This window comes from Danio rerio, chromosome 4, assembly GCF_052040795.2.
Source record: "Danio rerio strain M-AB ecotype USA chromosome 4, GRCz13ab, whole genome shotgun sequence".
Lineage (NCBI taxonomy): Eukaryota > Metazoa > Chordata > Actinopteri > Cypriniformes > Danionidae > Danio > Danio rerio.
The window spans coordinates 55,566,136-55,593,373 of NC_141024.2; the positions used below are offsets into that span (position 1 = coordinate 55,566,136).

Here is a 27,238-nt window from a genome sequence, read left to right on the forward strand (position 1 = left end):
TTTTAAATATATTTTATTGTATTTTTAATACCAGTTATTGTTAGTTTTATTGTCTAGTTTATTTTATTGTAAAGCACTTTGGATCAACTACGATTGTGTTAAATTGTGCTCCATAAATAAAGTTTGCCTTGCCTTGCCTTGCCTAATATTTTTTCGCCATATTTTTTAAAAATAGTTTCCAAATTATGTTTAACAGAGCAAAGAAATTTATCTTCTAGAGAAAGCCTTAGTTGCTTTATTTCAACTATAATAAAAGCAGTTTTTGATTTTTTTAAACACCATTTTAAGGACAAAATTAAAGGTCCCTTTAGGCAAAATTTTTATTCGACAGTTTTCGGAACAAACCATCATTATACAATAACTTGCCTAATTACCCTAACCTGCCTGGTTACCCTAATTAACCTAGTTAAGGCTTTTAACGTCACTTTAAGGTGTATAGAAGTGTCTTGCAGAAAAAGCAGTCAAATATTATTTACTGTCATCAGTGCCATCGCAGAGAGACTGAAAGTCACTTTCCACAATGTTTTCATTCAATGTTCTACGCTGGTGGAATCACCTTCCCATTCCCACTCGGATTACGGATACACTGGTATCCTTCAAACGACAGCTAACACCCATCTCTTCAGAGCACACCCGAACCCCGGTGAATATCCCTCTCTCTAAAGAGAACGAAACTCCTACTCCAGCACTAAATTCTCTGAGCACAAACAAATTACTTGGGATAAATAGCCCTTTGTCGTATGCATTGCCTCGTCTTGTTGAATACCTCTACTATTCTATGTCGCTTTGGACAAAAGTGTCCGCTAATTGTATGCTTCCGCCCAGTTTCGAACAGGAGACCTTTAGCGTGTAATGCAAACATGATAAACACTACACTACGGAAACCAATAGGCCAGTGCTGCTTCAAGTATTTATAGTCTTTTTTTTTATAGGGCTGTCTTGTAGGGTCTGCACCGTGGAGGGCCAGCAAACGCACTGGCCACCTGCTCATGCACAACACAAAGCTAAAAGAAATCAGATTCTACGCAAGTTTGCGAAACCACGAGGGGAGGTAAACACTGAGTTGAATTCAAACTTCTAGCCTCACACTGCTCTGCAGAAAGAATGTTTTCAGTGAACGTCAGTTCTCAACAGAAGCATGATTTGACAATTGTCATAAAAGCAAGAGGTTGTTTCTGCCCAGTTTCGAACTGGGGACCTTTCACGTGTGAGGCGAACGTGATAACCACTACACTACGGAGACCTTCAGGCAGAACAAGCAGATAACCCTTTTTGATTGGCTGCCTGTTGACGATCATTGCTGGGGGCGCAGTGGATGCTATTATTTTCTTGCCAATAGAAGAGCACTGTTTCTGCTTGGTATCGAACCGAGGACCTTTCGCGTGTTAGGCGAACGTGATGACCACTACACTACAGAAACCCCACAAGCGCTTTCACCAGCGAAGTTAGGCCTGCAAGGATAAAACAAGGTGTACGCGTTTGTCAATCAAGCGGACAAAGCCAACTCAGCGTGACAAGCTCCCTGCAGGTATTAGGGCCAATTTACAATCCGGGCCCAACGCAGCTGTACAGGTCCTTGCGAAATGTCCCATTTCGTCACATTTGAAGCACCTGAATTCTGGGCATTCCTTCATCACATTTTCTGAGCTCATGCATAGTCAACAGGTTTTTACCTGCATGACTCTAAAGTGCTGTGGCCCTTCCGCCGTCTCGATTTTGATACTGTATGGTAGGGAGACCATCTCTTCTGGAAATCTGTTTTTTACAAACCTTGTTCCATCTTCTATGTTTGTGCCTGGATACAGTCTTCTTTTAGTTTTAGACATGGGGAAAACTCCCCATCCCTCTAGCTTGCTTAAAATTTCTTCATCAGCTAGGTAAACAGGCAGATGCTTGAACGAAACAACATAGTCTCTGTTTTGTAACCTCCGTACTTCAGATTTCACTCCTTTAATTGTCAATCCATTGTCTATTAAAATTTCGGTGTCATCTTCAGTCTCCATTGTTACTTCATACTCCCTTGTTTGTTTGGGTCTCACCGCCAGAATTCTTCCTTCTCCAATCAGCTCCGTGACTGCTTTGATTATATCAAACCTTCTTGCATCTTTTACATTTTCTACTTCTACAGTTACTGTTGCTTCCTTTGTGCACACTCTTCTTTGTATCTCTTGCTTATCCTTACCTTTTTCACCTCTTCGTTGGCCGGGCTCTTCATTTTATTTATCTCTTTGTCTGCTGTCAAGTCCATTTTTATAATCTCTTCGTCTATTATCCAGCCCATTTCCTTTATCCTTTCGTGCAAGTCCCTCCATTTCCATGTCGTTGCCGGGTAATCTGTCCATGATTAAAAATAAAAAACACAACATAACCACCCTTCAGTCAGCAAAATGCTGCTGTTAGGTGGTTTTTAAAGACAAAAATAAAACAAACAAACAAACCACTCAAGGTCAATAAACAAAAAGGTAGACAAGCAAAATGGGGAGAGCCTTTCTCTCCTTACTGCTGCCAACTCACTTCCTGTTTGCTCTATAGCGCCCTCAGGGTGGTGTGGCCGTAAGCGATGACAGCTGTCAAGTGTTGGCTATTGAAACTAGGCGCAGCCCCAGGAGCCGAGCACAGCTTAGCTGCCTGCTGCGCCAATGAGGTGGTTAGCCGGAGCTGGGCAAGCGGTGAAACACCAGATTCCATGTCACGGCACTGTGGTGTGGCTCCCAGGAGACAGCTCCTGCCAAGCTTGCATGTCAGGATGGCCGAGCGGTCTAAGGCGCTGCGTTCAGGTCGCAGTCTCCCCTGGAGGTGTGGGTTTGAATCCCACTTCTGACAAACTGAGCCTGCGGCGATTTGCTCAGGCTAAAGTCTTTAACTCTCTGCCACCATGTCCGAATGATACAGTAACGCTGACAAAGCGCCGCATCATGCGGGCTTTAACGCAAGTGCACCGAAAGGGGATCAAAGGAATTGTACTGGGATGGCGTTGATTTGTAAGGTTTGCAGGGTATTTTTTCGTCAAATCCTCGTACAACGTCAAGTCATGACATTTGACAGATCCACGACCTTGTATCGTGCATCATCCAGTGAGCAGAGAGCCAATTGAGAATGTGCGTAAAAGCAAATCTGAATGTTTCCGCCCAGTTTCTAACAGGAGACCCTCCGCTTGTAAAGCCATCGTGATAACCACAGGAGCCTCCGGTTAGGGTGAGAGCACTGTCTTGTGGTGCCATCGCAGAGAGACTGAAAGTCACTTTCCACAATGTTTTCATTCAATGTTCTACGCTGGTGAAATCACTTTCCCATTCCCACTCGGATTACGGATACACTGGTCTCCTTCAAACGACAGCTAACACCCATCTCTTCAGAGTACACCCGAACCCCGGTGAATATCCCTCTCTCTAAAGAAAACGACACTCCTACTCTAGCACTAAATTCTCTGAGCACAAACAAATTGCTTGGAATAAATAGCCCTTTTTTGTATGCATTGCCTCGTCTTGTTGTATCGCTAAATACCTCCACTATTGTATGTCGCTTTATACAAAAGTGTCCACTAATTGTATGCTTCCGCCCAGTTTCGAACAGGAGACCTTTAGCGTGTAATGCAAACATGATAAACACTACACTACGGAAACCAATAGGCCAGTGGTGCTTCAAGTATTTATAGTCTTTTTTTATAGAGCTGTCTTGTACGGTCCGCATCGTGGAGGGCCAGCAAACGCACTGGCCACCTGCTCATGCACAACACAAAGCTAAAAGAAATCAGATTCTACGCAGGTTTGTGACACCGCGAGGGGAGGTAAACACTGAGTTGAATTCAAACTTCTAGCCTTACAACGCTCTGCAGAAAGATTGTTTTCAGTGAACATCAGTACTCAGCAGAAGCCTGATTTGACAATTGTCGTAAAAGCTAGAGGTTGTTTCCACCCAGTTTCGAACTGGGGACCTTTCGCGTGTAAGGCGAACGTGATAACCACTACACTACGGAAACCTTCAGGAGTTCGACAAGCAGATAACCCTTTTTGATTGGCTGCCTGTTGACGATCTTTGCTGCTGCGCAAGTGGATGCTATTATTTTCTCGCCAAAAGAAGAGTACTGTTTCTGCTCAGTTTCGAACCGAGGACCTTTCGCGTGTTAGGCAAACGTGATGACCACTACACTACAGAAACCCTACAAGTGCTTTCACCAGCGAAGTTAGGGCTGCAAGGATAAAACAAGGTGTACGCGTTTGTCAATCAAGCGGACGAAGCCGACTCAGCGTGACAAGCTCCCTGCAGGTATTAGGGCCAATTTACAATCCGGGCCCAACACAGCTGTACAGGTCCTAGCGAAATGTCCCCTTTCGTCACATTTGAAGCACCTGAATTCTGGGCATTCCTTCATCACATGGTCTGAGCTCATGCATAGTCGACAGGTTTTTACCTGATTGGTGTGCATGACTCTAAAGTGCTGTGGCCCTTCCGCCGTCTCGATTTTGGTACTGTATGGTAGGGAGACCATCTCTTCTGGAAATCTGTTTTTTACAAACCTTGTTCCATCTTCTATGTTTGTGCCTGGATACAGTCTTCTTTTAGTTTTAGACATGGGGAAAACTCCCCATCCCTCTAGCTTGCTTAAAATTTCTTCATCAGCTAGGTAAACAGGCAGATGCTTGAACGAAACAACATAGTCTCTGTTTTGTAACCTCCGTACTTCAGATTTCACTCCTTTAATTGTCAATCCATTGTCTATTAAAATTTCGGTGTCATCTTCAGTCTCCATTGTTACTTCATACTCCCTTGTTTGTTTGGGTCTCACCGCCAGAATTCTTCCTTCTCCAATCAGCTCCGTGACTGCTTTGATTATATCAAACCTTCTTGCATCTTTTACATTTTCTACTTCTACAGTTACTGTTGCTTCCTTTGTGCACACTCTTCTTTGTATCTCTTGCTTATCCTTACCTTTTTCACCTCTTCGTTGGCCGGGCTCTTCATTTTATTTATCCCTTTGTCTGCTGTCAAATCCATTTTTTTTATCTCTTCGTCTATTATCCAGCCCATTTTCTTTATCCTTTCGTGCAAGTCCCTCCATTTCCATGTCGTTGCCGGGTAATCTGTACATGATTAAAAATAAAAAACACAACATAACCACCCTTCAGTCAGCAAAATGCTGCTGTTAGGTGGTTTTTTAAGACAAAAATAAAACAAACAAACAAACAAACCACTCAAGGTCAAAAAACAAAAAGGTAGACAAGCAAAATGGGGAGAGCCTTTCTCTCCTTACTGCTGCCAACTCACTTCCTGTTTGCTCTATAGCGCCCTCAGGGTGGTGTAGCCGTAAGCAATGACAGCTGTCAAGTGTTGGCTATTGAAACTAGGCGAAGCCCCAGGAGCCGAGCACAGCTTAGCTGCCTGCGGCGCCAATGAGCTGGACAGCCGGAGCTGGGCAAGCTGTGAAACACCTGATTCCATGTCACGGCACTGTGGTGTGGCTCCCAGGAGACAGCTCCTGCCAAGCTTGCATGTCAGGATGGCCGAGCGGTCTAAGGCGCTGCGTTCAGGTCCAGTCTCCCCTGGAGGCGTGGGTTCGAATCCCACTTCTGACAAACCGAGCCTGCGGCGATTTGCTCAGGCTAAAGTCTTTAACTCTCTGCCACCATGTCCGAATGATACAGTAACGCTGACAAAGCGCTGCATCATGCAGGCTTTAACGCAAGTGCACCAAAAGGGGATCAAAGGAATTGTACTGGGATGGCGTTGATTTGTAAGGTTTGCAGGGCATTTTTTCTTCAAATCCTCGTACAACGTCAAGTCATGACATTTGACAGATCCACGACCTTGTATCGTGCATCATCCAGTGAGCAGAGAGCCAATTGAGAATGTGCGTAAAAGCAAATCTGAATGTTTCCGCCCAGTTTCTAACAGGAGACCCTCCGCTTGTAAAGCCATCGTGATAACCACAGGAGCCTCCGGTTAGGGTGAGAGCACTGTCTTGTGGTGCCATCGCAGAGAAACTGAAAGTCACTTTCCACAATGTTTTCATTCAATGTTCTACGCTGGTGGAATCACTTTGCCATTCCCACTCGGATTACCCGAACCCCGGTGAATATCCCTCTCTCTAAAGAAAACGAAACTCGTACTCCAGCACTAAATTCTCTGAGCACAAACAAATTACTTGGAATAAATAGCCTTTTTTCGTATGCATTGCCTCGTCTTGTTGAATACCTCCACTATTGTATGTCGCTTTGGACAAAAGTGTCCGCTAATTGTATGCTTCCGCCCAGTTTCGAACAGGAGACCTTTAGCGTGTAATGCAAACATGATAAACACTACACTACGGAAACCAATAGGCCAGTGCTGCTTCAAGTATTTATAGTCTTTTTTTTATAGAGCTGTCTTGTACGGTCTGCACCGTGGAGGGCCAGCAAACGCACTGGCCACCTGCTCATGCACAACACAAAGCTAAAAGAAACCAGATTCTACGCAAGTTTGCAACACCGCGAGGGGAGGTAAACACTAAGTTGAATTCAAACTTCTAGCCTCACACCGCTCTGCAGAAAGAATGTTTTCAGTGAACGTCTGTACTCAACAGACGCCTGATTTGACAATTGTCATAAAAGCCAGAGGTTGTTTCCGCCCAGTTTCGAACTGGGGACCTTTCGCGTGTGAGGCGAACGTGATAACCACTACACTACGGAAAACTTCAAGGAAATCGAGCAGATAACCCTTTTTGATTGGGTGCCTGTTGACGATCATTGCTGGTGCAGCAGTGGATGCTATTATTTTCCTGCCAAAAGAACAGCACTGTTTCTGCTCGGCTTCGAACCGAGGACCTTTCGCATGTTGGGCGAGCATGATGACCACTACACTACAGAAACCCCACAAGTACTTTCACCAGCGAAGTTAGGCCTGCAAGGATAAAACAAGCAGTACACGTTTGTCAATCAAGCGGACAAAGCCAACTCAGCGTGACAAGCTCCCTGCAGGTATTAGGGCCAATTTACAATCCGGGCCCAACACAGCTGTACAGGTCCTTGCGAAATGTCCCCTTTCGTCACATTTGAAGCACCTGAATTCTGGGCATTCCTTCATAGCATTTTCTGAGCTCATGCATAGTCGACAGGTTTTTACCTGATTGGTGTGCATGACTCTAAAGTGCTGTGGCCCTTCCGCCGTCTCGATTTTGGTACTGTATGGTAAGGAGACCATCTCTTCTGGAAATCTGTTTTTTACAAACCTTGTTCCAACTTCTATGCTTGTGCCAGGATACAATCTTCTTTTAATGGTAACACTTTATTTTGATGGTCCCCCTTTAGATAGTCTGTTGACCATAAGTTACTTTTCAAGTTCTTATCTGTTTACTCTCATCTGGGTAGTATCTGTAGATCGTCTTTTAAATGTTCTTAGGCAATCATTACAATTTTTACAACACGTAAACATTTATTAAACTTTTAGTAAGTTGTGTTACCAAAATAAGTTCTAGATGGTCAACAATTTATCAGTAGATATGTAACAAATCTTCAACAGATGTTAAACAGAGTATTAGTAGATATGCAATAAATCCTCAACATTTATTAAACTTTTGATAAGTTACATGCTACCAAATTAGGTTGTAGTGTATTACAGTGTATTAGTAGATATGCAACAAATCTTAAACAAGTTTTCAGTACATTTATCATCAAGATTTTTTTGTTGTGTCTGCATGTAGTTGTTAATCAGTTTATCAATAGACCTTCAGTAAACATTCAGATGCCAATAAGCAACACAACAATTTAAAATGAACTTTAAACAAATATAAAGTTAGGGTTAGGTAAAAATTTCATACATGCATTTGCAAAAGTCTTCAACTAACCATTTGTTGCATTTAACCCAACTTTCAGTTTACAGTTAGTTTACTTTGAGTTACATTTATCTGCTCATCTGTTGTCACACAAGGCCCATCAAAATGAAGTGAAAAATTAAGAAATGCTGGTGAATGACTGTAAGGAGCCAACATCACAGACAGCATGGTTACTATTCTGTAAATGTTCAGCAGATAGTCAACAGACAGGTAGTAGCAACACTGGTGCAAGTATTTGAAGACAGACACAACAGCACTACACATACAAAAACATTAAATAAATACCAGAGTCATTAGTTCGTCTAACTGCTTTTAATGAATTGCTGTCAAAAAAAACAAACAGCCCAGATAATTAAGCTGAGGAAAACATTCACTTCAGGACAACTAAAAACAATTGTTACATTTGAAGAGTTCAGACGCAAAACTTTTTTTAGATGCAACCTAAATGCCATATAACATTATTTATTCTTTTTTTTTTTCAGCTTAGTCCCTTAATTAATCAGGGGTCGCCAAAGCAGAATGAACTACCAACTTATTCAGCATATGTTTTCTTGCAGCTGATGCCGTTCCAGCTGCAACCTATCACCAAGAATGAACTCTGCAACGCAGTGAACTGCAAAACTTGACTCACAATCTTGCGTTTAGTCTGACGCATTTGCGTGCATATGAATGGAAGTCTATGGGAAGAAAGGTCCAGTGTAACCGTGGCTTAGGTGCAAGTGAATGGTTTCTCTCCAGTGTGGATCCTCATGTGGTGATTAAGAGATGATGATTGGCTAAAACTCTTTCCACACCGAGTACATGTAAATGGTTTCTCTCCAGTGTGGGTCCTCATGTGTCGGTTAAGGTGTGATGATTGGATGAAACTCTTCCCACACTGAGTGCATGTGAATGGTTTCTCTCCAGTGTGGATCCTCATGTGGTGTTTAAGAGATGATGATTGGCTAAAACTCTTCCCACACTGAGTGCATGTGTATGGTTTCTCTCCAGTGTGGATCCTCATGTGTTGTTTAAGAAATAATGGGTGTCTGAAACTCTTCCCACACTGAGTGCACGTGAATGGTTTCTCTCCAGTGTGGATCCTCATGTGTTTATTAAGGGGTGATGATTGGCTAAAACTTTTCCCACACTGAGTGCATGTGAATGGTTTCTCTCCAGTGTGGATCCTCATGTGTTTATTAAGGAGTGATGATTGGCTAAAACTTTTCCCACACTGAGTGCATGTGAATGGTTTCTCTCCAGTGTGGATCCTCATGTGTTTATTAAGGGGTGATGATTGGCTAAAACTTTTCCCACACCGAGTGCACGTGAATGGTTTCTCTCTAGTGTGGATCATCATGTGTCGGTTAAGGTGTGATGATTGGATGAAACTCTTCCCACACTGGGTGCATGTGAATGGTTTCTCTCCAGTGTGGATCCTCATGTGGTGATTAAGAGATGATGATTGGCTGAAACTCTTCCCACACCAAGTGCACATGAATGGTTTCTCTCCAGTGTGGATCCTCATGTGTTGTTTAAGAAATAAGGAGTTACTGAAACTCTTCCCACACTGAGTGCATGTGAACGGTTTCTCTCCAGTGTGGATCCTCATGTGAATCTTAAGATAGCCTTTACTTCCAAAACTCCTTCCACACTGAGTGCAGGTGAAACGATTTTCGTCTCTTTTTTTCAAATTGCCATCAGTCTGTATACGAGTATTTTCCTCAATTTTGACATGATGTTCCTCCTCTTTACTCCCCTCATTCTGTTCAATTAGGTCTGAAATAAATAAAACACTAGTTTTCATTAAGTCTTAAAAATCTCATCAAAAGCGTAAAGGTGAAAAGACACTGGAAACATTGGCTACACACACTGTTATTTTGATGCCCATTAAGGGCCCTATCATACACCCGGCGCAATGTGGCGAAAGGCGTGGCGCAATAGTCTTTTGCTACTTTAAGCTTGGCGCAAGGGTCATTTTGAGGCATTGCGCCACGCTGTTTAAATAGCAAATGCATTTGCGCTCAAATGTGCGCCCATAGGCGTTCTGGTCTAAAAAAGCAGGCGTGTTTTGGCGCGTTGCTATTTAGAGAAACTGTAAAGAGTCTGTTCTTTAGACCAGAACAAAGTCGGTCTATTGTCTGGCGCAAAGTGCGCCTGGCTTACACACTACACACAAGATGTAGAGCAATACGCAAATATCTTTACATATGAAAAAGATATAATATATCAAGGATATATATAATAAGGATATATATAGGATATAAATATAAATAATTAATTAATAATTTCTAGCCTACATGAATTTAAAAACCACTGCCTTCATACTTTCTTCATCTCGGGAGACTTTTTCAGTTCATTCAATTTGCTTTTATAATGTTATTATTATTAGCAGCATTATTTATTATATCCATATTAATATTTGTTTTATTAAAAACAAGCTTAGATTTGTCCACCTGTCAGGTTTTAGACCATATGGGGCAAAGCAGGTGTATTTGGAAATAACTCAGTATTTTGACCAAACTTTGTTATTATTGCTCATTTCAAGAGTTCCCACTTAGATATGCTTGGCACATATAGCAGGTTTGGCATGCTGTCCCGTGAGAGAACCCTGAGCTCGGAGATATTTAAGCCCAGGGCTCCCGCCCGGTCTAGAAGCATATCAGGAGAACCGAGATCAGGTAGGTCTCGATCGCTCCCTCTTTAGAAGGGGAGAAAAAGGAGGAGATGGGGTGGAAGGGGGGATTCTTCCAAAACGAAGGTGCAATAAGGAGAAAGTGATCCATTTATATTAAGCTAGGATCATTCTGATTGGATTACTACTGATTACGGATGAGTGGCCAGCGGTGCACAATCATATCACATGCTCCTCTCGAAATTAGTTTATGAAACTTCACTTATTCGTTTGCTGGAAATTAGAACTGAATTTAGAAATAGTTTTGAAACAAATCTTTGCTTAACAAACAAAATTAATTTTTTATAGGCTAATTGATGTCTGTGCGGTAAGGTTTCCATATCCACGAGAGAAAAAAGCGAAAGTGAACTTACTTTACATCCTGTAAATAGCGAATGCGCTTATGGCGTGACGCAGCTGGCTCTTCAAGGTAATGGGAGATGAGACTCTGATTGGTTTATTCTCAAAACACACCTATAACTCATTAAGAAAATAAACTCAACCCTTTTAGACCATGCGCGATGGCGCAAAGCGGATTTTCCCATCCTTAAGTTAGCAAAAATGCGTTCTGACACGCCCTGAATACAGCCCTAAATGTAAAATAAATCAGATCATATTTTGTTTAGTCCATTAACGTGTACACATTTAAGCAGATTCAATTCATCTTTATCTAGTGCTTTTACAATGTAAATTGTGCTGAAGCCACTTAACTTAGAAGTTATAGTAAATTGAAACTGTGTCAGTCCAGCTTTTAGAGTTTCTCATAAAAGTAATTTTGATTTTGGTCATATTGATCAGACACAGATTTGAAAGCTGTAAGTGGCCTATTTTTATTCATATATATTCAGAATTACAACAAAATGTTTTTCTAAAATTTGTAAAGCAGACAGGGAATACTTGTTCATTCTGTGCCTGACTGGTAAACGCATCGGAAAAAAAAGTTCTGAGGAAACAGTTGAACAAACAGCTGAACATTTGTCTCACAAACATGAGACATACCTGTACAGCATCTGCATAAAGGCTGAAATGTGCACCTTTCCCCTTGTGTGCTGTTGGGTAATTTTCATCCATTCTGGGTTGATTTTGTGGATTATTTTGGTCAAAACTTTGTGTTTTAGCAAACGGACTGATATTTGGAAACATCTTATTTTGACATAATCTGGGAAAATGCTTTAAAATAAAAAACAAATCTCTCATCTGTTTCTGTAATAGTTAAATTACAGTGAGTTCATGCATCTAGCATATTATTTTATAGCTATATTCTACTGTAACATGCTACGTCAGTTAGCATTAAATTATAAATCGACTTTCTTATAAATATACCTAAGATGGCTGGAAGTACACATGTAAACCATTTATGGGCGCAGTCGTGTAAATGATCAGTTGAAGCCTTTTAATATTTATTCAGATCTTATTTTTATCCAACAGCAATAGCTGGATGCCTTCATCCATATAAGGGATTTCCTGGAATGTTCTGCTACTTTTGTGAGGCATATATGGAATTTTTGCTCAAGTGTAAATGAAACAGGCATTACATGCATTTAAAGTGCTACAATACCCACATCAACCTATTTTGAGGAAAACTGAAAAAAAAAAACAAAAAAAAAAAAACGTAAGAAATAATTTTCTACTTAAGAAATAATTTATTGTGCCATTTTTGATACAATTGTTGTTATCTCAAAAATAGTAGCCTATTGAACATCAATATATAGCAAGGTAATAAATTCAGAAATTCCAGTATCTGGACAACATTACATCTTATTTAAAAATTCTGTCCAAAAGAACATGCTTGCAGCTTCGTATCACATCGAATAACAACTCACACTATAAAATAAATTACATTTTCAGATTGGAAGACAATTACATTTTCAAAAAACAAACAGAAACTGCAAATCAGGAGGAGATCGGAGGCTCAAGAGGTATGATATGGCTCATAACAGACTAGTAAATGAGAAGTGGGTTAATTTATCAATGTTTTTCCATTTTGATGTTACGAGTTACGCTGGATCTAATCTCACTATATTTGCTAAAAGTGATATTTAATTCATCTTGTTCTCTATATCTAACATAGGGCTGGACAATAATATAATATCAATATATCACGATAGATTTTTTTTCAATAACGGTGATATGATTTTTAAACCCATTTCCGATATTTCGATACATTTGTGTATATGTTTTACATATGTTTTATCATATCCATATATCCATCTATCTATATATATATATATATATATATATATATATATATATATATATAGATAGATAGATAGATAGATAGATAGATAGATAGATAGATAGATAGATAGATAGATAAGATTTTCTACCTTGTATCATTTGTCACTAAATGACTTTCCGTGCTCAGAATGAGTGGATGTCACTTGCCTGATGACAGCGCTCAGAAGTTGGTCAAGCTGCTCTGTCACAGAAAGCTACAAAATGAGCGACCTGAATACAGATATAGAGGAACAAGCTTCCACAAGTAAGAAAGCAGACAAAGTAGTTGATGTGGACGGTGTTCGGCTTTTTAAGTTCCGAACAGCTTTTTGTTTCAGCACTCTGCAAAAAAAAGTTCTATAAAAAAATAGAACTATTTGATGTTAAATCTTTTAACTTAATTAGGTAATTACATACACGAAAATAGTCAGAAAGAACCCTTAAAGGACGTTTAAGATAAAAAGCAACCACAACTTTAAATATACTCAAACAACTCTTTTCCTTTGCAAATATTAATGTAGCCTATACTCTTTTTGATTTGCTCTTTAATTATAATTATTATTCTTTTTCTATTTTTTTTTACGATGTGGATTTTGGTATTATTTTGACCAGAAATAATAAACTGCCGAAAACAGTCAAACTACTTGCTCTACAAACAGGTGTGTTCATGACTATACAAACAAATAAAAATAATTAAATGAGAAAATATGACTTTGCGACATCAAGCAGTATTAGGCATGGGCCAGTATAAGATTGTGACAGTATGATATCCTAAAATATATTTTCTTCTGAGACACTTTTAAAATATTTTTGAGCAGTAAACATGTCAGGCTAAATAATTGAAATGAATCACAGATTTCTTTACGATTGAAAACAGCCTCTTTGGTTTTTACTGCAGGAGATACTGTTGTCCTAAAAAACAAAACATTAAAAAAAAACTGACATATACTGTAGGAACGGTGCAGCAGGAAATGTTGGCGATTTTAAAACCTTGACTTTTCCAAACTGCGGTAAACCTTGAATATAGTTATTGCCCCATGCCTCAGCAGCATAACACTGATATTTAGGATCTAAAAATTTATTCTTTAAAAAAGTCTCAAGCAAAAAGATTCCAATGGCGCCCCCTGTTGGTGCATGAAGAATATGGTCTATATTCTGTGACTGTAAAATATTTTATAACAATTAATTATTTTAGTGTCCATTTCATTCAGGATGCTCAATATTGGGGGCATCCACATTTTTTGACATACTGTAAACCAGAGTTTCTGCAGGTTTTACAAAGTTAAATTTAAGACTTTATGATATTTTTAAGACCATTATGAATGTAATTTTAGACTCATAAAGGGCTAAAGGCTAAAGAACTTTTCAAATGGCCCAGATGGAAAAGATTTTTATTTGCCCTATCAAAATAAAATTTATTTTTAAAACTAAAAAATGAACAAATGTTTTTAAAGTTTTAAAAACTATAACAAACTAAATCTATGCACAACAATCTGTCCAGGTTAATATCCACAGCAATAAATACATGGAGCACGTTTAAACAAATGTTATTGTGAGGAAAATAATTAAACCATTATGATAAATAGAGTTAAAAAGACCTTTTTGAATAAAAAGTTGAAAGTTTTATTAAGTTGAATTGTTGGTGATTGAATAGGTTTTGGCCAGATTGGGTAGAAAACATGAACAAAGGAAAATAAAGACTTGTTTAAAAAAAGACACAATACAGCACAATATTTCAGTAAATTTAAGACTATTTAAGGCCTAAAATGTGAAGTTTTTTATGAGAATACTGTAGGTCAAATATCGTCAGCTCAGTTAAACCTTTTATTAATTTATTGTTTTTATTTATTTTATAAAGCACCAAGGATGCTTCACAAACAGCAAAAGAACAAGAAAAGCAATAACATTAAGAAGGTAGAGATAATGGGAGACTAAAAACACATAAAAGAAAGACAAAAGACATGAGAACAAGTAACGAAAGAAACTCATTCTGTCTTTTAATGAGTGCTTATGTGCATTTAGGATAATTAGGCAGCACACTCAGGGCTGCAAGATGGATTAATTTAGTATTCTTATTATTAAAAAATATCTGAATGAGGATCAAATGACTGAGTTGGTCTTTGAGAATGAAAACCAACCTGTTTGTTCCTGCAGATCTTCCTGTTTGACTGTGAATGTTTCTTCAATCTTCACATCTTCACTCTCCTCTTTAATAAACGCCATCTTTATAACAGTGTGGAGATCAGTCGCTTCAGCAGGAGTTTTTCTCTACGTTTTGACACTTTGTCCTGTTTAAAATGAACAAAACAATAAAAATGTCCTGTTTAAAATAAATAAAACAATGAACAGAAACAAAATAACTTCTCTTCAACACTTGCTTCAACAGTTTCTTTTAATTATCAAAAAGAAATCAGGTAAAACATTTCTTTAAAGATAGAGGTAAAATTGGTTTTATATTCGCACATTCGGACTTTCCCCTTAATGATATAATTTCATTAAAGTATTATTTGCAAACTCTAAATAGCCAAATCATAATAGCAGCAAATGACTATCAAAGTACAACATTGTTCAGAGTCAAATAAACAGTGTTAATGTTGTTTTCAAGTCACACTTGCATGCTAATTCCGATCAAATATTCAAAGTAACATGGTAAACAATATATAAACTGCTAAATGAACGAATGTGTGATTATAAAACCAACTTTTCCTCTTTTTAGAAAAGTTTGTGAAATCCTGCTTTAAAACACCTATTACACTCTTTTCGTTTTCAAACAATAGCCCTCGGCTACTGATAATAAAATAGTACTACGTTGTATAAAGGGTTTAAATATTATTGTTAAAAGCATGTACATAATTTAGCATCGGATTTAAAAAATCTGAAACTTTAATTAAATCGGGTTATATCCGTAAACGTTTAAAAACACAAACCTTTCTTCAGTTGAATCACAGCGCTGAAGCGGCGCCGCCTGATGACGTCACACGTCACGACAAAATAAAAGTCTTTTTAAACCTTTTTTGCCACTTACTGTTGCAGTCATGACTTGATATATTTCTCCTTCGTTTCCATTTTCTCACAGACGCACAAATACACAGTATTTGGAGTTGATCAAAATCTTTACTCTAAACATTTTAAGACAAATAAAAAAAACTTTTAATCCACTAAGACAAAGTGTTTAAAGCAAAAATCTCAACATTCTAAAAGGTATAACAAATAATCTAATGAGTGTTTGGAGCTGAAACTTTACAGAAAAGGAGGTAAAATAGGTCTCCATGTAAAAAGTATTCATTACTACTACACGTTTTAGTTTTTTTAACTAGTCATGACTTATATATAGTTTTTCTCTGCGTTTGGACACTTTATCCTGTTAAAAATTAACAAAGCAATAGAAATGTAAAATGAATAAAACAATGAACAGAAAGAAAATAACTTCTCTTCTTCTTATATGAGAGTTATTAACAAAAATAAACCAGATAAGTCTGAGCAAGAAACTATAGCCACAAATTAGCTGATTAAAACTAGTAACACAACTACATTTCTTTTATATATTGATGTAAACTTAGAATGGAATGACATTATACTGTTTAATAAATTAAAGCTTCAGTAAGACACTTATTACACACACGTTGTTCAATAGTCCTCATTACTGTGAGTAAAATAGTACTTTGTTGTATAAAGGGTTAAAATAATATTGTCCACAGCAGGTTCATAATTTAGTATCAGATGAAAATCCTAAAACTTTAATTAATCGGTTTCTTCTTCTTTTTCTTTGGGTTTTACTGGCGGTTGGCTACCAGACTTGTAGGTGCATTACCGCCTTCGACTGGAATGGTTGAACAATAACTGAAGTGTAAAAATAGAGGGGAGGGGGAGAGGGGGAGGAAAGAGGGATGAAAATGAAAAAATAAAATAAATGAATAAATAAAAAATGTGGGATGGAGTGGGCTAACAATTAATTACTCAGATTATATTATCTCTATATTATTTTCTCTAAACGGGTTTCTTAAACAAATTTAATTATATCATCATATACCTCAATAGATTTATTCCCTAATAAACCTGCCAATGTGAAATCCTGAAGTTTGCTCTTTTTAACTGATTGAATAAGATCGTATCGTTCTTTATTATATTTACTACAGTGGAATAAAACATGTCATATTGTTTCTTGTTGATTACAGTATATACATTGCCCAGTTGGGTGTTTCCCTATTTTATATAAAATATGGTTGAGTCCAGTATGACCTATTCTCATCTGAGTTATAATCGTGCTTCCCTATGATTTCTGTTCTCCCTCCTTCCAGCAACGACTTGTTTATGTATATTATATAGATGTCTACCTGTTTCATTGTTATCCCAGTATAATTGCCATACTGATTGTCCTTAATTTGATTTTAGCTTCTGCTTTACTCAATGGGACTTCTAGATCTACTTCACTAATTCTGAGAGCTTGTTTGGCCAGAATGTCCGCCTTTTCATTGCCTTCCACACCTACGTGGGCAGGAACCCAATTGAAATATACAGATTTGCTCATCATTTTAATATAATATGTCTTACAGAGTATGTGAACTCTATTAATTACTGCAACATATCAGAATGTTATTTCGCATTACGTCCATATAGGAGTGATTCAATCTTTCAACACTTAGTCTTAGTGGATTATATAAATTAAACAAAATTGTGTTAATGTTTGATCAACTTCAAATACTGAAAGTCTTTGTATGTGAGAGAGATAGCAGATGTTGTGTGAGGTGGAAAATGAAGGAGAAATGTATCATGTCATGACTGCAACAGTGAGTGGCAAAAAATACTGAAAAAAAAAGACTTTGCCAACAGATTAAAAACAAATCTTGATTCTATTATTTCTGAAACTCAGTCTGGGTTTATAAAAGGCCGCCATGTTTCTAATAACATAAGATTAGTTTTGGATTTGCTCGATTATGCTGATTCTATTCATTCAGATGGTCTCATTCTTTTTCTTGATTTTTATAAAGCCTTTGATACGGTTGAGCACCAGTTTCTGTTTAAAGCATTGAGGTTTTTTGGATTTGGGGAAACTTTTGTTAACACGATGGCTATGTTTTATAAAGGAATCAATAGTTCAGTGATTGTTAATTTTAATACTTCTAATGGATTTGATATTTTGTGTGGTATTAGGCAGGACTGTCCAATCTCTTCCTTTTTATTTTTATTAGTTACAGAGTTTCTATCCTTAAGCATTGTGCAAAATCAAGATTTGAAAGAAATTTCTGTTTTTGAAAGGGAGATTAAGATTTCACAATTGGCAGATGACACCACTTTATTTCTAAAAGATGTCTCAAACGTATGAAAGGCTTTAAATTTAATTTCTAAAATCTCAAGTGTTTCTGGTCTAAAGCTGAATATCTCCAAATGTGAGATAATGCCTGTTCATAATTTGAGTTAGGAATATATAGAAGATATCCTTGTTAAATCCACAATGAAATGGTTATTTATTTATGTTATTAAAATCTTTTAGTGAGACAGCACTTGAATTTTTTTTGTCTAGGATCAGCAAAACTAAAAATATTCTTAATTCCTGGCTACAATGGGACCTGTCATTATATGGAAGAGGGTCTTTCTCATTTTGTATATCCGACTTTATCTTTATTTGTTGAAAACAAAGTGGCCAAAGAAATTAATATTGTTTTCTTGAAATTTATCTGGAAGAACAAACCTCTTAAATTAAAAAAGGAAGTTCTTTCTTATAGTAAAGCAGAGGGAGTGTAAATTTATTAGATTTTTCTGACACCATATACATTTTTAAAATTAATTGGATAAAGAGATGCCTAACCAATCCAATGTCTATTTGTTTTTTTTTATTCCCAACTACTTTTTTAACAAAATCTCTAGTCTTTTGTTTCTTCTTAAATTTAATTATCTTCCCTACAAGCTATCTTTAGCTTTGTCTAAATTCCACCAGCAATGTCTGCTTGCTTGGAAGCTTGGTTATGTTCACAATTTTTCTCTCCACCGATTATTCTTATGGAATAACCGAGATATTACAATCAGAAACAAATCGTTATTTTTCCAAAGTCGGTTTCAAAATAATATTAAATGGATCCTTTGCTTGTTTAATGATGCAGGAAACATTCTTTCGTGAACCATTTATAACCTACCACTGTTTTCCAACTTCTCCTAATGAATTTAATAAAGTTGTTAGGCAATACCACCTGGTTTAGCTCACCTAGTTAAAAGTCACTGTACATTTAACTGTAAATTTGCTTTTAGAAGGTGTTAGTCTGTTAGATAAGAAACGTAACAATAGCTTTGTGCGTCAAATTTTCCAATGTAAAAGAAAAATTTCGTCTAGAGGAAAGTTTTACTGGAGGTCTTTGGTAAAGGATATAGACTGGAATAGAACCTGGCTTTTACCTGGGAAATATTGCATTTTACAACAAGGCAAAAGAAATGCATTTCAAAATTTTCCATAAAATCTACCCTGTAAAATTTAGTATTTACAGTTTTTTGGACATCGACAGCTCCTGTTCTTTCTGCAGACAAGCAGAGGAAACACTTGAATCTAAAAGACTTTAAAAGACCCAAAAGCTAAATATCTGGAACGCATCATACTTTTTTTTTTATCTTATATGGCAAATTTTTCATTCACAAACAGAGATTCACAAATAATTACCTATCCTTTGTTTATTTTAGAATAGAATTTAACTTCCTCCTAAATCACTTTATATTATTAAGAATAATACAAGAAAAATCTAAGATTCCTAAAATATTATGCAGATGTATTTAAAGAAGATGCTCGATTTTGCTTTCCTTACGGTTATTTGGTTAAGTGTCATTGTAATTTCATTAATTTAATTTTGTTTGTTTAATTTAGTAATTTTAGTATTAGTATTATTAGTCTAAATCTATTAATATTTTTCTCTTTCTGTCTAATGGTATTATTTGTATTTGTATGTGTTTTTAGATATTTTTTCTTATGACTATGTAAATTATTGCTCTTTTTAAAGATCTGTCTGACTTTGTTATGATGTGCTTGAATTGTCAGTTTAAGCATTAATAGAAAAAAAGTTATTCTACTGGAGAAAGGTTTGTTTTAAAACTTTTACACATATATATAAAGCGATTGATTAAAGTTTCAGGTTTTTCATCCAATACTAAATGATGTACCTGCTGTTGACAATATTATTTTAACCCTTTATACAACGTAATACTATCTTACTCAAAGTAAAGAGGACTATTGAACAACGTGCGTTTATTAAGTGTCTTAATGAAGGTTTAGTTTATTAAATAGCATAATTTCACTTCATTCTAAGTATGCATCACTATATATAAGAAATGGAGTACTAGTTTTAATCAGCTCATTTGTGGCTGTTGTTTCTTGCTCGGACTTACCGGATTTCTTTTTGTTAATTACTCTCATATAAAGAAACTGTTGAAGAGAAGTTATTTTGTTTCTGTTCATAGTTTTATTTATTTTAAACAGGACATTTTTATTGCTTTGTTAATTTTTAACATGATAAAGTGTCCAAACGCAGAGAAAAACTATATATAATAAGTCATGACTCATGACTAAGAGTAAGTGGCAAAAAAGTAAAAAAAAAAAGACTTTTATTTTGGCGTGACTTGCGACGTCATAAGCCTGCGCCGCTTTCGCGCTGTGATTCAACTGGAGAAAGGTTTGTTTTAAAGCGTTTAGCCTTATATAAAGCGATTGATTAAAGTTTCAGTGTTTTCATTCAGTGCTAAATTATGTACCTGTTGACAATATTATTTTAACCCTTATACAAAGTAGTACTATTTACTAAAACTTACAGTAATGAGGTCTATTTTTTGAATAAAGATAGGATAAACCTTTTGTTCCGGAGAGGAAATTTGTCTTGTGCTAAAAAGTGCTATAAACAGACAATAAGATAAATAAAACAAACAAAACAATTAAGAAGATACTTGAATAAAGTAAAAGTGTGTATTAAGTGTTTTAATGAAAGTTTAATTGATTGAATAGCACTATGTCATTCCATTATAAATATACATCACTATATATAAGAAATGGAGTACTAGTTGTAATCAGCTGATTTGTGGCTATTGTTTCTTGATCCAACTTATCTGATTTCTGTTTGTTAATGACTCTCATATAAAGAAACTGTTGAAGCAAGTGTTGAAGAGAAGTTATTTTGTTTCTGTTCATTGTTTTATTTATTTTAAACAGGACATTTTTATTGTTTTGTTCATTTTAAACAGGATAAAGTGTCCAAACACAGAGAAAAACTCCTGCTGAAGCGACTGATCTCCACACTGTTATAAAGATGGCGTTTATTAAAGAGGAGAGTGAAGATGTGAAGATTGAAGAAACATTCACAGTCAAACAGGAAGATCTGCAGGAACAAACAGGTTGGATATCTTAAATGATATTTACTGATTTTCACTCTCAAAGACCAACTCAGTCATTTCATCCTCATTCAGATTAATATTAAGAATAGTAAATTAAATCCATCTTACAGCCCTGAGTGTGCTGCCTAGTTCTCTTATATGCACATTAGCACTCATTGAAAGAGGATTGAGTTTATTTCTTGTTACTTGTTCTCATGTTTTTTATCATTATTTTTATGTATTATTTATTACATAAATAATACATAATAATGTTATATTATGACATATTATTTATGTCTTCCATTTTCTCTACCTTCTTAAGGTTATTGCTTTTCTAGTTCTCCTTTTGTTTGTAAAGCATCCTTGAGCACTGGCGCTATATAAAATAAACAAAAACAGTACATTTAGAGAAGTTTAATTGAGCTGACGATATTTGACCTACAGTATTCTCATAGAAGAAATCTGCTATTACAGTGATAATGTTGGCTTAGTACTTTGTACTAATATGTCACGGTGATCAAAATTCCCTTTTTTTCATCAACTTTATGGGTTTAAACTTTTTTCTAGTAGTTGTTACTAGTTCTCACAGATTGTATCTGAGTTAGAATTACATCATTATTATAATAACTAATTACCAGGGCTATTGTGTTTAAACAGGGTTTCCATGGGGTCTTAAAACGTTGTAAATTCCAAAATCCAAATTTCAGGCCTTAAAAAGTCTTAAATTTACTGAAATATTGTGTTGTAGGTCTTAAACCTTTTCTTTTTAAAGGTCTTAATTTACTTTGTTCATGTTTTCCTACTCAATCTCGCCAAAACCCATACACTCACCAACAATCCATCTCAATACAACTTTCAACTTTTCATTCAAAAAGGTCATTTTAACTCTATTTCTCATAAAGGTTTAATTAATCTAACCTGGTGAAACCTGCAGAAACCCTGGTTTAAAATATGTCAAAAATCGTGGAAGCCCCAATATTAAATATGCTAAATTTGCTAAGTTTGTATTGTTTTGTTTTTGCTATTATTTTTATTGTGTTTTTACCTGAACTGATTGTTCTAGCTGTCCTGTACGGTGACCTTGAGCGTCATGAAAGGCGCCTTTTAATAAAATGCATTTTTATTGTCTGCAAGTTGTTTATTGAGATTAAAATAATATTTAAAAAACAAACAAATTGAAAATGAGATAATAAATATATATATATATATATATATATATATATATATATATATATATATATATATATATATATATACATACATACACACACACACACACACACACACACTCACAGTTGAAGTCAGAATTATTAGCCCCCCTGTTTATTTTTTTCCCCAATTTCTGTGTAATGGAGGGAAGATTGTTTCAGCACATTTCTAAGCATAATAGTTTTAAAAACTTATTTCTAATAACTGATTTATTTTATCTTTGCCATGATGATGATGATGATGACAGTAAATAATATTTTACTTGATATTTTTCAAGATACTTCTACACAGCTTAAAGTGACATTTAAAGCCTTAACTAAGTTAATAAGGTGAACTAGGCGGGTTAGGGTAATTAGGCAAGTTATTGTATAATGATGGTTTGTTCTGTAGATTGTCGGGAAAAAAATTGAAAAAAAAATGGGTTTAATAAATTAATAATTGCTTTCATTCTAGCCGAAATAAAATTCAATTCAATTCAGCTTTATTTGTATAGCGCTTTTACAATGTAGATTGTGTCAAAGCAGCTTCACATAAATGGTCATAGTAACTGGAACAGTGTGGTTCAGGTTTTAGTGTTTAAGTTAAGTTCAGTTCAGTTTAGCTCAGTTCAGTGTGATTTAATCATTACTGAGAGTTCAAACACTGAAGAGCCAATTCATAGATGCGTAGCTCTACCAATCCTGAACCATGCGAGCCAGTGGCGACAGCGGAGAGGAAAAAAAACTTCACCTGATGGGAGTGAAGAAAAAAAACCTTGAGAGAACCAGACTCAGTTGGGCACGACCATTTTAATTTCTCCGCTGGCCAAAAGTCTTGTGCAGAGCTTCATTCGCCATGGTTGAGGCTGGAAAATGGCCTCAGCGAAGACTCGTCTGTCCCTGGAGCGTCGCTGGAATCAGACTCATGTTCTCCACTCCCCACGACCATCAGCGCAGCAGCAGCTCAGGATATGGCCTGGTACCGGATATGGAATCCTTGGGATCATCTCGTCGCTGGTCTTGGATCCAATCAGTGACTCCGCATAATCTGAGGACCTCGGGATGAGTATCCCCAGGTGAAAATAGAGAATAAAGAGAATAATTAGCGTAGCTGCTGTTCATAGTGTATATAAGCAAGATGCAGAAGCCTGTGTGGAACCCGCTAGGTGATGCATTGAGTGTATGCTTTACTAAACAGATAGGTCTTTAATCTAGCTTTGAACTGGGAAAGTGTGTCTGAGCCTCGGACGTTTTCAGGAAGGCTATTCCAGAGTGTAGGAGCCATGAAAGAGAAGGCTCGACCTCCTTTACTTGATTTTGCTATTCTAGGTACTACCAGAAGCCCTGAATTTTGAGATCTTAAAGAGCGAGTTGGTTTGTAGCGAGACAGAAGGTTGGTTAGATAAACAGGAGCTAGATTATTTAGAGCTTTATAGGTGAGAAGTAATATTTTAAATTCAATACGAAACTTAACAGGCAGCCAGTGTAAGGAGGATAAAATTGGGGTTATATGATCATATTTTCTAGACCTGGTCAGAACTCTGGCTGCTGCATTTTGTACTAATTGAAGTGTAACATGCAAAAACAAATAAGACTTTCTCCAGAAGAAAAAATATTATCAGACATACTGTGAAAATTTTCTATATATAAAAATATATATATATATACATACATACATACATACATACATACACACACACGTTGCTATATATATATATATATATATATATATATATATAGCAACGTGTGTGTGTGTATGTATGTATGTATGTATGTATGTATATATATATATATATATATATATATATATATATATATATATATATATATATATATATATATAGCAACCTACCTATAGTCTGGCACATTTGCTACCAACGACAAGTCAAGATTTAAAAAGAAAATAAAAATTGCATGATCTGATGTAGTGACTTAATGACAGTAAAAATCATGTGATCTGACCGGGGCTTTAGCTGTTGTATTGGAGTCGAAAGAATATATAAAGTAGAATGTTCTTTTAACAGTGCCGATATGTTTAAGTTTGTCCTTTTGCAAAATGTTTGTCATTTCTTTTCTGCAAATTAGACTTTTTTAAAAATATGCTTGATTCTTTAAAAACCAAAAGCAGTCCCCGTCAATTGGTGTTTTTTTTTCCATAAGATACACCTTTGTGACTGTTTTATTTTATGTGTATAGTCTTTAATGTGCTTTTTAATAATTTTATTCTTTTCAAAGCAGCACACAGACGCAAATTTATCCCTGAAAACGTAGCATGAGAGCAATGCACGTGCAATCAATTCCTGATCCTTTGCACACATTTTTAAAACAAAAGACAAGATAATTTAATTACTTTCAATGTGCTAAATATTTGTTAAACGATTATTAAAAAAAAAGCTTGTACACTTATTTAAACTGTAAACTGTCTGCGCCAAAAGCCTTGGGGTTAGTGCGTTAAAACATAGCACCAAGGTGCTCACGGCGACCGAGTTTGATTCCTGGCTTGTGGTCCTTTGCTGATCCGGTCCCTATCTATGATAACCACACTTTCCTGTCTGTAAAATCTCCACTGTCCTATCCAAATAAAGATGAAAACCCCTAAAAAATAATTATATATATAAAAAAAAAACTGTAAAACTGAATAAAGTGCATGGTAATCGGAAATAAAGGAAATTAGTAAATTAATCTATTTCGTTATTTAATGCATAAAATAGTCTTTTTAAAAAATTGAGGTAAATCTGAAACTTTAAATTGTGTTTTCTTTTCTTATAAATAATAAAAGTTGCATCAGATTGATGAAAACTAACCTGAATACCCGCGTGAACAGGGCCACAGTGACTTTTTATTTTTCATTGAAACAATTGGATTGTGTCTTCTGTCTACATGACTGGCAAACGCGTCAGGAAAAAATGGCTAAATCTCTGCGAATATTTTGTTAAATGTTTAGTAATGCATAGAAAAATGCAAAACAGATTTGTCCTGAGCTCATTAATGCCTAGTTCAGACTGCGTGATTTTAGCCCCGATTTTGGCTCGCCCACAGGTTTTGAGAAATCGCAGACAAATGCCTGAAATCACAGGCAAATCGGTGCTCATGCACGTGAGTGACAATCACACAGTATACTATGAACTATCAAAGACGCGATCTGAGAGAATCGCCGATGAGTCACCGATGCGTGTGAGATATTTGGCATGCTAAATATCTGGAGCTGTCGGCGATTCAAATCATGCCGTGTGAATTGAGTTTTGACTGAAAATAACATCAGCGATCGCCTACAGCCAATGAGAGAGCGGCATTCACTTGTGTGTGCGTGTGTGTATACCTGCTGCAGGCCAGCGGGAGGCTGGGGGAGAAGTTAAAAGCGCTCTTTTTCGGTTTATTTGGACCCACAAAATGGAGGAAAAACTAGTGGAAGTTAGACAGGAGCAACCGTGTCTGTTTGATGTTTCATACAGAAAGAAATTAGTTTTATCAACGTTGAGGAGAAATGGCTAATTCCCTTTAAACCCAGGTGAGCAAACATGTACATGTTCTACCCCATTAAAGGCTTCTTTCTCATTATGTAGTTAATAACAAAAGATATACTACGTGTTTTTGGCTGTGAGACGTAGTTTGGACGAAGTTGTTGCGATTCTTCCTATAGTAAAGTCATGCAATGTGAAAGTCCCTGTCGCCGATCCATCTTGCAGTGTAAACAAAGCAGCGACGAAACGCTTGCCCAGATAGTCATGCAGTGTGAAAACATCTGTGACACGACTACTTTTAAAATCATGCAGGCTGAACTCGGCATAACCTACTGATGACAGCAACTTTGAGATGGTTTTTAAGGTAGTTAATGAGATTTGTTGTGTTACCTTGGGAAGTTTGGACTGAACAGGAGCAAAGGCTACCTGATCAACATTACATTCCTCGAAAAAAAAAACACTTGCAATCTAGACGCAGTCACCTCATGCTTGTGTTGCGCTACAATCCATAAACTCCACTCATTAAAATAACGGCTTGGTGTTTATACTGTAAAATCATGAAAATATTTAATTATTGGTTGTGGGCCACAAATATCGTTATTGTGAAAGTAAAATGATTCATCGTGCAGAACTACACCCTTTCATTGTGTTCCTGGCTGTTTTTAACCCATTGACTTCTATTATAACCACATTTTTAACCACAAAGCCATGGCACCAAATAATCTTGGATTCTAGGTTGTTGGTGTTTTCCCTGTTGGGAAGAGGTAAAACATGTTATTTTTACTGTTGATCATCAGTTGGCAGCATTAACCCTTTAGATAGGCCTGTTCAAAAAGTTTTTGTCTTTTATATGGAGTTCAGGGGACCAACAGTTTTATCCCAAAAATCAGACGAAGAAGAGCAGGAGTTAGAGATTCAATTAAAAGAAAGTTTACTGTAAATAGTTTGCAGTTTCATCAGCAGAGACCAGCTTCAACACTCGCAAAAAAGTTTGTAGACCGCTCTACATACAATCTCAGAATACCAACTATTAGACTCTTAAGTAAGGGGGTTGAAGACCGCGTGTACACATTTTTATGCGTCTTCTCCTCATAATGCCAAAAAGAACTTGAATTACAGTTTTAGTTTTGATCGTACAGATCAGATCAATACATCAATCGAATCTGTTAAGTGTCTAGTTTTTATTGTGTACACTCACAATGACAACAAACGTGTGCTTTTGCAAAAAAAGGATAATTAACAGTGTAGGCATTCTCTCTTTTCTCTCTCCGCGTACTGTTTTTACAGGCTTTGTTATTACAGTCGTCTGCAATAGACGCACACAACATGTAGACTGTGGTCAGAAAAAACACATAATTAAAATGAACAGAAACTCTGCAAATACTCAACAAAGAGGCATGAGAGATATTTCTATAGAAAGGTTGATGTGTATAGTTTTGCATTAACCAGTTCAAGTCAAAAACAAATAATCTCTTTTCTTGTAATCCGTATAAAAGTAAGGACTGGTACAGATTCTCCTGTATCGCCTCATTACAGCTATTGTGATGCCGCCCTCTGTGAGCGCTCTGTTCAT

The 27,238-nt window shown here is 36.4% G+C and overlaps 2 protein-coding genes, 2 long non-coding RNA genes and 1 other non-coding gene across 7 annotated transcripts in view; 2 read left to right on the plus strand and 3 right to left on the minus strand.

Moving 5' to 3' along the window:
• Positions 1 to 27,238, minus strand: part of LOC148682196 (uncharacterized) — a 141,144-nt gene that overhangs the window by 81,348 nt on the left and 32,558 nt on the right. The window lies entirely within an intron of this gene.
• LOC147844961 (uncharacterized) lies at positions 1,296 to 9,568 on the plus strand. 2 transcript variants are annotated; one of them, XR_015483809.1, is made up of 4 exons: positions 1,296 to 1,528; positions 6,954 to 7,468; positions 7,514 to 8,882; positions 8,966 to 9,568. It is a non-coding gene; the product is annotated as an uncharacterized LOC147844961 (long non-coding RNA). The 2 variants fall into 2 exon arrangements; XR_015483810.2 differs by lacking the exon at positions 1,296 to 1,528 and adding an exon at positions 4,219 to 4,403 and having other exon boundaries at positions 7,091 to 7,468.
• On the minus strand, positions 3,907 to 3,979 carry trnav-uac (transfer RNA valine (anticodon UAC)). Its single transcript has one exon. It is a non-coding gene; the product is annotated as a tRNA-Val (tRNA).
• On the minus strand, positions 8,105 to 15,655 carry LOC100537992 (uncharacterized). Its single transcript, XM_087249074.2, has 3 exons — positions 15,605 to 15,655; positions 14,816 to 14,965; positions 8,105 to 9,565 (listed from the first exon to the last, which is right to left on the minus strand). The coding sequence occupies exons 2-3, from the start codon at positions 14,898 to 14,900 to the stop codon at positions 8,517 to 8,519; spliced, it is 1,134 nt and encodes a 377-aa protein (XP_087105200.1). The 5' UTR covers positions 14,901 to 14,965; positions 15,605 to 15,655; the 3' UTR covers positions 8,105 to 8,516.
• The window catches only part of LOC108183430 (gastrula zinc finger protein XlCGF57.1-like), a 79,841-nt gene continuing 72,899 nt past the window's right edge, over positions 20,297 to 27,238 (plus strand). For both annotated transcript variants that reach the window (XM_088649666.1, XM_088649667.1), the window contains exons 1-2: positions 20,297 to 20,326; positions 20,889 to 21,038. In XM_088649666.1, coding sequence (XP_088505792.1) covers positions 20,954 to 21,038 — 85 coding nt within the window. In that variant the 5' untranslated portion in view covers positions 20,297 to 20,326; positions 20,889 to 20,953. The remainder of the gene's footprint in view (positions 20,327 to 20,888; positions 21,039 to 27,238) is intronic.

What these genes read in the sequence shown, in the direction of transcription:
- LOC100537992 (XM_087249074.2), bottom strand. Translation starts at nt 14,900, where the DNA reads ATGGCGTTTATTAAAGAGGAGAGTGAAGATGTGAAGATTGAAGAAACA. An exon ending in AGATCTGCAGGAACAAACAG is followed by an intron (nt 9,566 to 14,815) that starts GTTGGTTTTCAT and finishes TATTTATTTCAG; the next exon opens with ACCTAATTGAACAGAATGAG.